This window comes from Scyliorhinus torazame, chromosome 18, assembly GCF_047496885.1.
Source record: "Scyliorhinus torazame isolate Kashiwa2021f chromosome 18, sScyTor2.1, whole genome shotgun sequence".
In the NCBI taxonomy this organism is placed as follows: domain Eukaryota; kingdom Metazoa; phylum Chordata; class Chondrichthyes; order Carcharhiniformes; family Scyliorhinidae; genus Scyliorhinus; species Scyliorhinus torazame.
Window position 1 is genome coordinate 90,852,274 of NC_092724.1, and position 15,118 is coordinate 90,867,391.

Consider the following 15,118-nt stretch of genomic DNA (forward strand, 5'->3'; position numbering starts at 1 on the left):
ATTCAGTTGAAACCAATTATAAACCCCTAGAGAATCTCCCCAGAAGATCAAAGTGGTGTTTAAAAATGGGATAAGTACTTGCTAAGGGTGTTGGGGGATATGGAGAAATGTCGGGGCGGGGGTAGAATTAGGACCAAGAAGGCCAGGGCTCACAAAATGGTGGAATAACCCAGATGGTGAACTCTTGTTCTCCCGTTCCCATGGAGGACCTGACACAAATGGAATAGTTGAGGTTGAGGCGCAGTCAAAGGTCATTGAAGATGTCTAGCTGGGTTACGAAAAGGTGGGGTAGGATTTGAGAAGCAAATTATAATAAATCCTTACCATAATAAATTAAGTTATGTTCACATCTCCTGAAGAAGATCCCGGTTGCACGTGTTGATGCCAAATCGGCTCCCTGGTTTATCAGTTCCTTAATCAAATCAACATTGGCGTTTGCCACAGCAATGTGCAGGGCTGTCTGACCTATGCAACAAAATGATATGTGGTCAATTCCGGTCCATCTGCAGCATTGTCCTGCCCCATCGCCCCATTCCCCACTCATTGGCCATCCCTCGATTGCCCACTCACTGCTCATCCCTCATTTCTTACTCACCGCCACCCATCCATTCCCCCACTCACTGGCCACCCATCCATTCCCCACTCACTGGCCATCCATCCATTCCCCACTCACTGGCCATCCCTCCATTGCCCACTCACTGGCCATCCCTCCATTGCCCACTCACTGGCCGTCCCTCCATTGCCCACCCACTGGCCACCCATACATTCCCCACTCACTGCCATCCCTCCATTCCCCACTCACTGGCCATCCCCCATTGCCCACTCACTGGCCATCCCTCCATTCCCCACTCACTGGCCACCCCTCCATTCCCCACTCACTGGCCATCCCTCCATTCCCCACTCACTGGCCATCCCTCCATTGCCCACTCACTGGCCACCCCCCCCATTCCCCACTCAATGGCCACCCCCCCATTCGCCACTCACTGACCACCACCCATTCCCCACTCACTGGCCATTCCTCCATTCCCCACTCACTGGCCATCCCTCCATTGCCCACTCACTGGCCACCCCCCCATTCCCCACTCAATGGCCACCCCCCCATTCGCCACTCACTGACCACCACCCATTCCCCACTCACTGGCCACCCCTCCATTCCCCACTCACTGGCCATCCCTCCATTCCCCACTCACTGGCCATCCCCCCATTCCCCACTCAATGGCCACCCCCCCATTCCCACTCACTGGCCATCCCTCCATTGCCCACTCACTGGCCATCCCTCCATTGCCCACTCACTGGCAATCCCTCTATTTGCCCAATCACTGGCCACCCGCCATTTCCCACTCACTGGCCATCCTTCCATTCCCAACTCACTGGCCATCCCCTCCATTGCCCACTCACTGGCCATCCTTCATTCCCCACTCACTGGCCACCCCCCCCCATTCCCCACTCACTGGCCACCCCCCCTTTCCCCACGCACTGGCCACCCCCCCCATTCCCCACTCACTGGCCACCCCCCATTCCCCACTCACTGGCCACCCCCCCTTTCCCCACTCACTGGCCACCCCCCCATTTCCCACTCACTGGCCACCCCCCCATTCCCCACTCACTGGCCACCCCCCCATTCCCCACTCACTGGCCACCCCTCCATTCCCCACTCACTGGCCATTCCCCCATTCCCCACTCACTGGCCATCCCTCCATTCCCCACTCACTGGCCATTCCCCCATTCCCCACTCACTGGCCACCCCTCCATTCACCACTCACTGGCCACCCCTCCATTCCCCACTCACTGGCCACCCCTCCATTCACCACTCACTGGCCATTCCCCCATTCCCCACTCACTGGCCAACCCCCCATTCCCCACTCACTGGCCACCACCCCCCCCCATTCCCCACTCACTGGCCACCCCTCTATTGCCCACTCACAGGCCATCCCTCTATTGCCCACTCACTGGCCATCCCTCCCATTCCCCACTCACTGGCCATCCCTCCACTCCCCACTCACTGGCCATCCCTCCATTCCCCACTCACTGGCCATCCCACCATTCCCCACTCACTGGCCACAGCACCCCCCCCCCCATTCCCCACTCGCTGGCCATCCCCCCATTCCCCACTCACTGGCCATCCCTCCATTGCCCACTCACTGGCCACCCCCTCCATTCCCCATTCACTGCCCATCCCTCCATTGCCCACTCACTGGCCATCCCCGCATGACCCACTCACTGGCCATCCCTCTATTGCCCACTCACTGGCCCCCCTCCATTCCCCACTCACTGGGCATCCCTCCATTGCCCACTCACTGGCCGGCCCCCATTCCCCACACACTGGCCATCCCTCTATTGCCCACTCACTGCCCCCCCCCCCCCGCCATTCCCCACTCATTGGCCATCCCTCCATTCCCCATTCACTGGCCACAGCCCCCCTTCCCCCCCATTCCCCACTCGCTGGCCATCCCCCCATTCCCCACTCACTGGCCATCCCCCCCATTCCCCACTCACTGGCCACCCCCCATTCCCCACTCACTGGCCATCCCCCCATTCCCCACTCACTGGCCATCCCCGCATTCCCCACTCACTGGCCACCCTCCATTCCCCACTCACTGGCCATCCCTCCACTGCCCACTCACTGGCCATCCCTCCATTCCCCACTCACAAACCATCCCTCCATTCCCCCACTCACTGTCATCCCTCCACTGCCCACTCACTGGCCATCCCTCCATTCCCCACTCACTGGCCACCCCCCATTCCCCACTCACTGGCCATCCCTCCATTGCCCACTCACTGGCCACCCCCCCCCCATTCCCCACTCACTGGCAACCCCTCCATTCCCCACTCACTGGCCATCCCTCCACTGCCCACTCACTGGCCATCCCTCCATTCCCACTCACTGGCCATCCCTCCAGTGCCCACTCACTGGCCATCCCTCCATTCCCCACTCACTGGCCATCCCGCCATTCCCCACTCACTGGCCATCTCTCCATTCCCCACTCACTGGCCATCTCTCCATTCCCCACTCACTGACCATCCCTCCACTGCCCAATCACTGGCCACCGCCCCATTCCCCACTCACTGGCCACCCCTCCATTCCCCACTCACTGGCCACCCCCCCCATTCCCACTCACTGGCCATCCCTCCATTCCCCACTCACTGGCCACCCCTCCATTGCCCACTCACTGGCCATCCCTCCATTCCCCCACTCACTGGCCATCCCCCCACTGCCCACTCACTGGCCATCCCTCCATTCCCCACTCACTGTCCATCCGCCATTCCCCACTCACTGGCCATCTCTCCATTCCCCACTCACTGGCCATCTCTCCATTCCCCACTCACTGACCATCCCTCCACTGCCCAATCACTGGCCACCGCCCCATTCCCCACTCACTGGCCACCCCTCCATTCCCCACTCACTGGCCACCCCCCCATTCCCCACTTACTGGCCACCCCTCCATTCCCCACTCACTGGCCACCCCACCATTCCCCACTCACTGGCCACCCCCCCCCCCCACCCCCGTTCCCCACTCACTGGCCATCCCTCTATTGCCCACTCACTGGCCACCCCTCCATTCCCCACTCACTGGCCAACCCCATTGCCCACTCACTGGCCATCCCTCCATTGCCCACTCACTGGCCATCCCTCCATTCCCCACTCACTGGCCACCCCCCATTCCCCACTCACTGGCCATCCTCTATTGCCCACTCACTGGCCATCCCCCCATTCCCCACTCACTGGCCATCCTTCTATTGCCCACTCACTGGCCCCCCTCCATTCCCCACTCACTGACCAGCCCCCATTCCCCACTCACTGGCCATCCCTCTATTGTCCACTCACTGGCCATCCCTCCCATTCCCCACTCACTGGCCATCCCTCCATTGCCCACTCACTGGCACCCCCCCCATTACCCACTCACTGGCCCCCCTCCATTCCCCAATCACTGGCCATCCGTCCATTGTCCACTCACTGGCCACCCCCTCCATTCCCCATTCACTGCCCATCCCTCCATTGCCCACTCACTGGCCATCCCCCCATTCCCCACTCACTGGCCATCCCTCTATTGCCCACTCACTGGCCCCCCTCCATTCCCCACTCACTGGCCATCCCTCCATTGCCCACTCACTGGCCAGCCCCCATTCCCCACTCACTGGCCATCCCTCTATTGCCCACTCACTGCCCCCCCCCATTCCCCACTCACTGGCCATCCCACCATTCCCACACTCACTGGCCACCCCCCCCCCCCCACCATTCCCCACTCACTGGCCACCCCCCCATTCCCCACTCACTGGCCACCCCTCCATTCCCCACTCACTGGCCACCCCTCCATTCCCCCACTCACTGGCCACCCCTCCATTGCCCACTCACTGGCCATCCCACCATTGCCCACTCACTGGCCATCCCTCCATTGCCCACTCACTGGCCATCCCTCCATTGCCCACTCACTGGCCATCCTCCATTGCCCCACTCACTGGCCATCCCTCATTCCCCACTCACTGGCCACCCCTCCATTCGCCACTCACTGGCCACCCCTCCATTGCCCACTCACTGGCCATCCCACCATTGCCCACTTCACTGGCCATCCCCTCCATTGCCCACTCACTGGCCATCCCTCCATTGCCCACTCACTGGCCATCCCTCCATTGCCCACTCACTGGCCATCCCTCCATTGCCCACTCACTGGCCATCCCTCCATTGCCCACTCACTGGCCATCCCTCCATTGCCCACTCACTGGCCATCCCTCCATTCCCCACTCACTGGCCACCCCGCCATTGCCCCACTCACTGCCCCCCCCCCATTCCCCACTCACTGGCCATCCCACCATTCCACACTCACTGGCCACCCCCCCCCCCCCCCCATTCCCCACTCACTGGCCACCCCCCCATTCCCCACTCACTGGCCACCCCTCCATTCCCCACTCACTGGCCACCCCTCCATTCCCCACTCACTGGCCACCCTCTCCATTGCCCACTCACTGGCCATCCCACCATTGCCCACTCACTGGCCATCCCTCCATTGCCCACTCACTGGCCATCCCTCCATTGCCCACTCACTGGCCATCCCTCCATTGCCCACTCACTGGCCATCCCTCCATTCCCCACTCACTGGCCACCCCTCCATTCGCCACTCACTGGCCACCCCTCCATTGCCCACTCACTGGCCATCCCACCATTGCCCACTCACTGGCCATCCCTCCATTGCCCACTCACTGGCCATCCCTCCATTGCCCACTCACTGGCCATCCCTCCATTGCCCACTCACTGGCCATCCCTCCATTGCCCACTCACTGGCCATCCCTCCATTGCCCACTCACTGGCCATCCCTCCATTGCCCACTCACTGGCCATCCCTCCATTCCCCACTCACTGGCCACCCCGCCATTGCCCACTCACTGCCCCCCCCCCATTGCCCACTCACTGGCCATCCCACCATTCCCCACTCACTGGCCACCCCCCCCCCCATTCCCCACTCACTGGCCATCCCCCCGTTCCCCACTCACTGGCCACCCCTCCCATTCCCCACACACTAGCCACCGCCCCATTCCCCACTCACTGGCCACCCCCCCCATTCCCCACTCACTGGCCACCCCCCCCCCCCCCCATTCCCCACTCACTGGCCATCCCTCGATTGCCCACTCACTGGCCATCCCTCCATTCCCCACTTATTGGCCATCCCTCCATTCCCCACTCAGGCCACACACACCCCCCCCCCCCATTCCCCACTCACTGGCTATCCCGCCATTCCCCACTCACTGGCCACCCCCCCATTCCCCACTCACTGGCCATCCCTCCATTGCCCACTCACTGCCCCCCCCCCATTCCCCACTCACTGGCCATCCCTCCACTGCCCACTCACTGGACATCCCCCCATTCCCCACTCACTGGCCATCCCACTATTGCCCACTCACTGGCCACCCCCCCATTCCCCGCTCACTGACCACCCCCCATTCCCAACACACTGGCCACCCCCCCATTCCGAACTCATTGGCCACCCCCCCATTCGCCACTCACTGACCACCACCCATTCCCCACTCACTGGCCATTCCTCCATTCCCCACTCACTGGCCAGCCCCCCATTCCCCACTCACTGGCCACCCCCCCATTCCGAACTCATTGGCCACCCCCCCATTCGCCACTCACTGACCACCACCCATTCCCCACTCACTGGCCATTCCTCCATTCCCCACTCACTGGCCACCCCTCCATTCCCCACTCACTGGCCATCCCTCCATTCCCCACTCACTGGCCATCCCTCCATTGCCCACTCACTGGCCACCCCCCCCATTCCCCACTCACTGGCCACCCCCCCATTCCCCACTCAATGGCCACCCCTCCATTGCCCACTCACTGGCCATCCCTCCATTCCCCACTCACTGGCCATCCCTCCATTGCCCACTCACTGGCCATCCCTCCATTCCCCACTCACTGGCCATCCCTCCATTGCCCACTCACTGGCCACTCCCCCATTCCCCACTCACTGGCCACCCCCCCATTCCCCACTCAATGGCCACCCCCCCATTCCCCACTCAATGGCCATCCCTTCATTGCCCACTCACTGGCCACCCCCCCATTCCTCACTCACTGGCCACCCCCCCATTCCCCACTCAATGGCCACCCCCCCCATTCCCCACTCAATGGCCATCCCTCCATTGCCCACTCACTGGCAATCCCTCTATTGCCCAATCACTGGCCACCCCCCATTTCCCACTCACTGGCCATCCTTCCATTCCCAACTCACTGGCCATCCCTCCATTGCCCACTCACTGGCCATCCCTCCATTCCCCACTCACTGGCCATCCTTCCATTCCCCACTCACTGGCCACCCCCCCATTCCCCACTCACTGCCCCCCCCCCTTTCCCCACTCACTGGCCACCCCCCCATTTCCCACTCACTGGCCACCCCCCATTTCCCACTCACTGGCCATCCTTCCATTCCCAACTCACTGGCCATCCCTCCATTGCCCACTCACTGGCCATCCCTCCATTCCCCACTCACTGGCCATCCTTCCATTCCCCACTCACTGGCCACCCCCCCATTCCCCACTCACTGCCCCCCCCCCTTTCCCCACTCACTGGCCACCCCCCCATTTCCCACTCACTGGCCACCCCCCCATTCCCCACTCACTGGCCACCCCCCCATTCCCCACTCACTGGCCACCCCTCCATTTCCCACTCACTGGCCAGTCCCCCATTCCCCACTCACTGGCCATCCCTCCATTCCCCACTCACTGGCCATCCCCCCATTCCCCACTCACTGGCCACCCCTCCATTCCCCACTCACTGGCCATTCCCCCATTCCCCACTCACTGGCCATCCCTCCATTGCCCACTCACAGGCCATCCCCCCATTCCCCACTCACTGGCCATCCCTCCATTGCCCACTCACTGGCCATCCCTCCATTCCCCACTCATTGGCCACCCCCCCCCCCCCCCCCGTTCCCCACTCATTGGCCACCACCCCATTCCCCACTCACAGGCCATCCCTCTATTGCCCACTCACTGGCCATCCCCCATTCCCCACTCACAGGCCATCCCACTATTGCCCACTCACTGGCCATCCCGCCGTTCCCCACTCACTGGCCACACCCTCCATTCCCCACTCACTGGCCACCCCCCCGTTCCCCACTCACTGGCTATCCCTCCATTGCCCACTCATTGGCCACCCCTCCATTCCCCACTCACTGGCCATCCCTCCATTCCACACTCACTGGCCATCCCCCCATTCCCCACTCACTGGCCATCCCTCGATTGCCCACTCACTGGCCCCCCTCCATTCCCCACTCACTGGCCATCCCTCCATTCCCCACTCACTGGCCATCCCTCCATTGCCCATCACTGGCCGGCCCCCATTCCCCACACACTGGCCATCCCTCTATTGTCCACTCACTGCCCCCCCCCCCCGCCATTCCCCACTAATTGGCCATACTTCCATTCCCCACTCATTGGCCATCCCTCCATTCCCGACTCACTGGCCACAGCCCCCCCCCCCCTCCCATTCCCCACTCGCTGGCCATCCCCCCATTCCCCACTCACTGGCCATCCCCCCATTCCCCACTCACAGGCCATCCCCCCATTCCCCACTCACTGGCCACCCCCCATTCCCCACTCACTGGCCATCCCTCCATTGCCCACTCACTGGCCAACCCCTCTATTCCCCATTCACTGCCCATCCCTCCATTGCCCACCACTGGCCATCCCCCCACTGCCCACTCACTGGCCATCCCTCCATTCCCCACTCACTGGCCATCCCGCCATTCCCCACTCACTGGCCATCTCTCCATTCCCCACTCACTGGCCATCTCTCCATTCCCCACTCACTGACCATCCCTCCACTGCCCAATCACTGGCCACCGCCCCATTCCCCACTCACTGGCCACCCCTCCATTCCCCACTCACTGGCCACCCCCCCAATTCCCACTCACTGGCCATCCCTCCATTCCCCACTCACTGGCCACCCCTCCATTGCCCACTCACTGGCCATCCCTCCATTCCCCACTCACTGGCCATCCCCCCACTGCCCACTCACTGGCCATCCCTCCATTCCCCACTCACTGGCCATCCCGCCTTTCCCCACTCACTGGCCATCTCTCCATTCCCCACTCACTGGCCATCTCTCCATTCCCCACTCACTGACCATCCCTCCACTGCCCAATCACTGGCCACCGCCCCATTCCCCACTCACTGGCCACCCCTCCATTCCCCACTCACTGGCCACCCCCCCATTCCCCACTTACTGGCCACCCCTCCATTCCCCACTCACTGGCCACCCCACCATTCCCCACTCACTGGCCACCCCCCCCCCCACCCCTGTTCCCCACTCACTGGCCATCCCTCTATTGCCCACTCACTGGCCACCCCTCCATTCCCCACTCACTGGCCAACCCCATTGCCCACTCACTGGCCATCCCTCCATTGCCCACTCACTGGCCATCCCTCCATTCCCCACTCACTGGCCACCCCCCATTCCCCACTCACTGGCCATCCCTCTATTGCCCACTCACTGGCCATCCCCCCATTCCCCACTCACTGGCCATCCTTCTATTGCCCACTCACTGGCCCCCCTCCATTCCCCACTCACTGACCAGCCCCCATTCCCCACTCACTGGCCATCCCTCTATTGTCCACTCACTGGCCATCCCTCCATTCCCCACTCACTGGCCATCCCTCCATTGCCCACTCACTGGCCACCCCCCCCATTACCCACTCACTGGCCCCCCTCCATTCCCCAATCACTGGCCATCCGTCCATTGTCCACTCACTGGCCACCGCCTCCATTCCCCATTCACTGCCCATCCCTCCATTGCCCACTCACTGGCCATCCCCCCATTCCCCACTCACTGGCCATCCCTCTATTGCCCACTCACTGGCCCCCCTCCATTCCCCACTCACTGGCCATCCCTCCATTGCCCACTCACTGGCCAGCCCCCATTCCCCACTCACTGGCCATCCCTCTATTGCCCACTCACTGCCCCCCCCCATTCCCCACTCACTGGCCATCCCTCCATTCCACACTCACTGGCCACCCCCCCCCCCCCCCCATTCCCCACTCACTGGCCACCCCCCCATTCCCCACTCACTGGCCACCCCTCCATTCCCCACTCACTGGCCACCCCTCCATTCCCCACTCACTGGCCACCCCTCCATTGCCCACTCACTGGCCATCCCACCATTGCCCACTCACTGGCCATCCCTCCATTGCCCACTCACTGGCCATCCCTCCATTGCCCACTCACTGGCCATCCCTCCATTGCCCACTCACTGGCCATCCCTCCATTCCCCACTCACTGGCCACCCCTCCATTCCCCACTCACTGGCCACCCCTCCATTGCCCACTCACTGGCCATCGCACCATTGCCCACTCACTGGCCATCCCTCCATTGCCCACTCACTGGCCATCCCTCCATTGCCCACTCACTGGCCATCCCTCCATTGCCCACTCACTGGCCATCCCTCCATTGCCCACTCACTGGCCATCCCTCCATTGCCCACTCACTGGCCATCCCTCCATTGCCCACTCACTGGCCATCCCTCATTCCCCACTCACTGGCCACCCCGCCATTGCCCACTCACTGCCCCCCCCCCCATTGCCCACTCACTGGCCATCCCACCATTCCCCACTCACTGGCCACCCCCCCCCCATTCCCCACTCACTGGCCATCCCCCCGTTCCCCACTCACTGGCCATCCCCCCATTCCCCACTCACTGGCCACCCCCCCCATTCCCCACTTATTGGCCATCCTTCCATTCCCCACTCACTGGCCATCCCTCCATTCCCCACTCAGGCCACACACACCCCCCCCCCCATTCCCCACTCACTGGCCATCCCTCGATTACCCACTCACTGGCCATCCCTCCATTCCCCACTCACTGGCCATCCCCCCATTCCCCACTCACTGGCCACCCCCCCCATTTTCCACTTATTGGCCATCCTTCCATTCCCCACTCACTGGCCATCCCTCCATTCCCCACTCAGGCCACACACCCCCCCCCCCCCCCCCATTCCTCACTCACTGGCTATCCCGCCATTCCCCACTCACTGGCCACCCCCCCATTCCCCACTCACTGGCCATCCCTCCACTGCTCACTCACTGGCCACCCCCCCATTCCTCACTCACTGGCCACCCCCCCATTCCCCACTCAATGGCCACCCCACCATTCCCCACTCACTGGCCATCCCTCCATTCCCCACTCACTGGCCATCCCTCCATTGCCCACTCACTGGCCATCCCTCCATTCCCCACTCACTGGCCATCCCTCTATTGCCCACTCACTGGCCATCCCCCCATTCCCCACTCACTGGCCACCCCCCATTTCCCACTCACTGGCCATCCCTCCATTGCCCACTCACTGGCCATCCCTCCATTCCCCACTCACTGGCCACCCCCCATTTCCCACTCACTGGCCATCCCTCCATTGCCCACTCACTGGCCATCCCTCCATTCCCCACTCACTGGCCATCCTTCCATTCCCCACTCACTGGCCACCCCCCCATTCCCCACTCACTGCCCCCCCCTTTCCCCACTCACTGGCCACCCCCCCATTTCCCAATCACTGGCCACCCCCCCATTCCCCACTCACTGGCCACCCCCCCATTCCCCACTCACTGGCCACCCCTCCATTCCCCACTCACTAGCCATCCCCCCCATTCCCCACTCACTGGCCACCCCTCCATTCACCACTCACTGGCCATTCCCCCATTCCCCACTCACTGGCCACCCCTCCATTCCCCACTCACTGGCCATCCCCCCATTCCGCACTCACTGGCCACCCCTCCATTCACCACTCACAGGCCATTCCCCCATTCACCACTCACTGGCCATCCCTCCATTCCCCACTCACTGGCCATCCCCCCATTCCCCACTCACTGGCCACCCCTCCATTCACCACTCACTGGCCATTCCCCCATTCACCACTCACTGGCCATCCCTCCATTCCCCACTCACTGGCCATCCCCCCATTCCCCACTCACTGGCCACCCCTCCATTCACCACTCACTGGCCATTCCCCCATTCACCACTCACTGGCCATTCCCCCATTCCCCACTCACTGGCCAACCCCCTATTCCCCACTCACTGGCCATCCCTCCATTGCCCACTCACAGGCCATCCCCCCATTCCCCACTCACTGGCCATCTCTCCATTGCCCACTCGCTGGCCACCACCCCATTCCCCACTCACAGGCCATCCCTCTATTGCCCACTCACTGGCCATCCCTCCATTCCCCACTCACTGGCCATCCCACCATTCCCCACTCACTGGCCATCCCGCCGTTCCCCACTCACTGGCCACACCCCCCATTCCCCACTCACTGGCCACCCCCCCGTTCCCCACTCACTGGCTATCCCTCCATTGCCCACACATTGGCCATCCCTTCATTCCACACTCACTGGCCACCCCCCCATTCCCCACTCACTGGCCATCCCTCTATTGCCCACTCACTGGCCCCCCTCCATTCCCCACTCACTGGCCATCCCTCCATTGCCCACTCACTGGCCGGCCCACATTCCCCACACACTGGCCATCCCTCTGTTGCCCACTCACTGCCCCCCCCCCCCCGCCATTCCCCACTAATTGGCCATCCTTCCATTCCCCACTCATTGGCCATCCCTCCATTTCCCACTCACTGGCCACAGCCCCCCCCCCCCCCATTCCCCACTCGCTGGCCATCCCCCCATTCCCCACTCACTGGCCATCCCCCCATTCCCCACTCACAGGCCACCCCCCATTCCCCACTCACTGGCCATCCCTCCATTCCCCACTCACTGGCAATCCCTCTATTGCCCAATCACTGGCCACCCCCCATTTCCCACTCACTGGCCATCCTTCCATTCCCAACTCACTGGCCATCCCTCCATTCCCCACTCACTGGCCACCCCCCATTTCCCACTCACTGACCATCCCCCATTGCCCACTCACTGGCCATCCCTCCATTCCCCACTCACTGGCCATCCTTCCATTCCCCACTCACTGCCCCCCCCCCCTTTCCCCACTCACTGGCCACCCCCCCATTTCCCACTCACTGGCCACCCCCCCATTCCCCACTCACTGGCCACCCCCCCATTCCCCACTCACTGGCCACCCCTCCACTCCCCACTCACTGGCCACCCCCCCATTCCCCACTCACTGGCCACCCCTCCACTCCCCACTCACTGGCTATCCCCCCGTTCCCCACTCACTGGCCATTCCCCCATTCCCCACTCACTGGCCATCCCTCCATTCCCCACTCACTGGCCATCCCCCCATTCCCCACTCACTGGCCACCCCTCCATTCACCACTCACTGTCCATTCCCCCACTCCCCACTCATTGGCCATCCCCCCATTCCCCACTCACTGGCCAACCCCCTATTCCCCACTCACTGGCCATCCCTCCATTGCCCACTCACTGGTCACGCCCCCATTCCCCACTCACTGGCCATCCCTCCATTGCCCACTCACTGGCCATCCCTCCATTCCCCACTCTTTGGCCACCCCCCCCCCCCCCCCCCGTTCCCCACTCACTGGCCATCCCTCCATTCCCCACTCACTGGCCATCCCCTCCATTCACCACTCACTGGCCATTCCCCCATTCCCCACTCATTGGCCAACCCCCTATTCCCCACTCACTGGCCATCCCCTCCATTCACCACTCACTGGCCATTCCCCCATTCCCCACTCATTGGCCATCCCCCCATTCCCCACTCACTGGCCAACCCCCTATTCCCCACTCACTGGCCATCCCTCCATTCCCCACTCACTGGCCACCCCCCCATTCCCCACTCACTGGCCATCCCTCCATTGCCCACTCACTGGCCATCCCTCCATTCCCCACTCACTGGCCATCCCTCCATTGCCCACTCACTGGCAATCCCTCTATTGCCCAATCACTGGCCACCCCCCATTTCCCACTCACTGGCCATCCCTCTATTGCCCACTCACTGGCCCCCCTCCATTCCCCACTCACTGGCCACCCCTCCACTCCCCACTCACTGGCTATCCCCCCGTTCCCCACTCACTGGCCACACCCCCGTTCCCCACTCACTGGCTATCCCTCCATTGCCCACTCATTGGCCACCCCTCCATTCCCCACTCACTGGCCATCCCTCCATTCCACACTCACTGGCCACCCCCCCATTCCCCACTCACTGGCCATCCCTCTATTGCCCACTCACTGGCCCCCCTCCATTCCCCACTCACTGGCCATCCCTCCATTGCCCATCACTGGCCGGCCCCCATTCCCCACACACTGGCCATCACTCTGTTGCCCACTCACTGCCCCCCCCCCCCCCCGCCATTCCCCACTAATTGGCCATCCTTCCATTCCCCACTCATTGGCCATCCCTCCATTCCCCACTCACTGGCCACAGCCCCCCCCCCCCCATTCCCCACTCGCTGGCCATCCCCCCATTCCCCACTCACTGGCCATCCCCCCATTCCCCACTCACTGGCCACCCCCCATTCCCCACTCACTGGCCATCCCTCCATTCCCCACTCACTGGCAATCCCTCTATTGCCCAATCACTGGCCACCCCCCATTTCCCACTCACTGGCCATCCTTCCATTCCCAACTCACTGGCCATCCCTCCATTCCCCACTCACTGGCCACCCCCCATTTCCCACTCACTGACCATCCCCCATTGCCCACTCACTGGCCATCCCTCCATTCCCCACTCACTGGCCATCCTTCCATTCCCCACTCACTGCCCCCCCCCCCCTTTCCCCACTCACTGGCCACCCCCCCATTTCCCACTCACTGGCCACCCCCCCATTCCCCACTCACTGGCCACCCCCCCATTCCCCACTCACTGGCCACCCCTCCACTCCCCACTCACTGGCCACCCCCCCATTCCCCACTCACTGGCCACCCCTCCACTCCCCACTCACTGGCTATCCCCCCGTTCCCCACTCACTGGCCATTCCCCCATTCCCCGCTCACTGGCCATCCCTCCATTCCCCACTCACTGGCCATCCCCCCATTCCCCACTCACTGGCCACCCCTCCATTCACCACTCACTGTCCATTCCCCCACTCCCCACTCATTGGCCATCCCCCCATTCCCCACTCACTGGCCAACCCCCTATTCCCCACTCACTGGCCATCCCTCCATTGCCCACTCACTGGTCACCCCCCCCATTCCCCACTCACTGGCCATCCCTCCATTGCCCACTCACTGGCCATCCCTCCATTCCCCACTCATTGGCCACCCCCCCCCCCCACCCCCCGTTCCCCACTCACTGGCCATCCCTCCATTCCCCACTCACTGGCCATCCCCTCCATTCACCACTCACTGGCCATTCCCCCATTCCCCACTCATTGGCCATCCCCCCATTCCCCACTCACTGGCCAACCCCCTATTCCCCACTCACTGGCCATCCCTCCATTGCCCACTCACTGGCCACCCCCCCATTCCCCACTCACTGGCCATCCCTCCATTGCCCACTCACTGGCCATCCCTCCATTCCCCACTCACTGGCCATCCCTCCATTGCCCACTCACTGGCAATCCCTCTATTGCCCAATCACTGGCCACCCCCCATTTCCCACTCACTGGCCATCCCTCTATTGCCCACTCACTGGCCCCCCTCCATTCCCCACTCACTGGCCATCCCTCCATTGCCCACTCACTGGCCATCCCTCCATTCCCCACTCACTGGCCAT

The 15,118-nt window shown here is 63.0% G+C and overlaps 1 protein-coding gene across 1 annotated transcript in view; it reads right to left on the minus strand.

The window, feature by feature from the left end:
• Positions 1 to 15,118, minus strand: part of LOC140395366 (transient receptor potential cation channel subfamily V member 6-like) — a 201,754-nt gene that overhangs the window by 95,854 nt on the left and 90,782 nt on the right. The window contains exon 4 of the mRNA XM_072483022.1: positions 325 to 465. Coding sequence (XP_072339123.1) covers positions 325 to 465 — 141 coding nt within the window. The remainder of the gene's footprint in view (positions 1 to 324; positions 466 to 15,118) is intronic.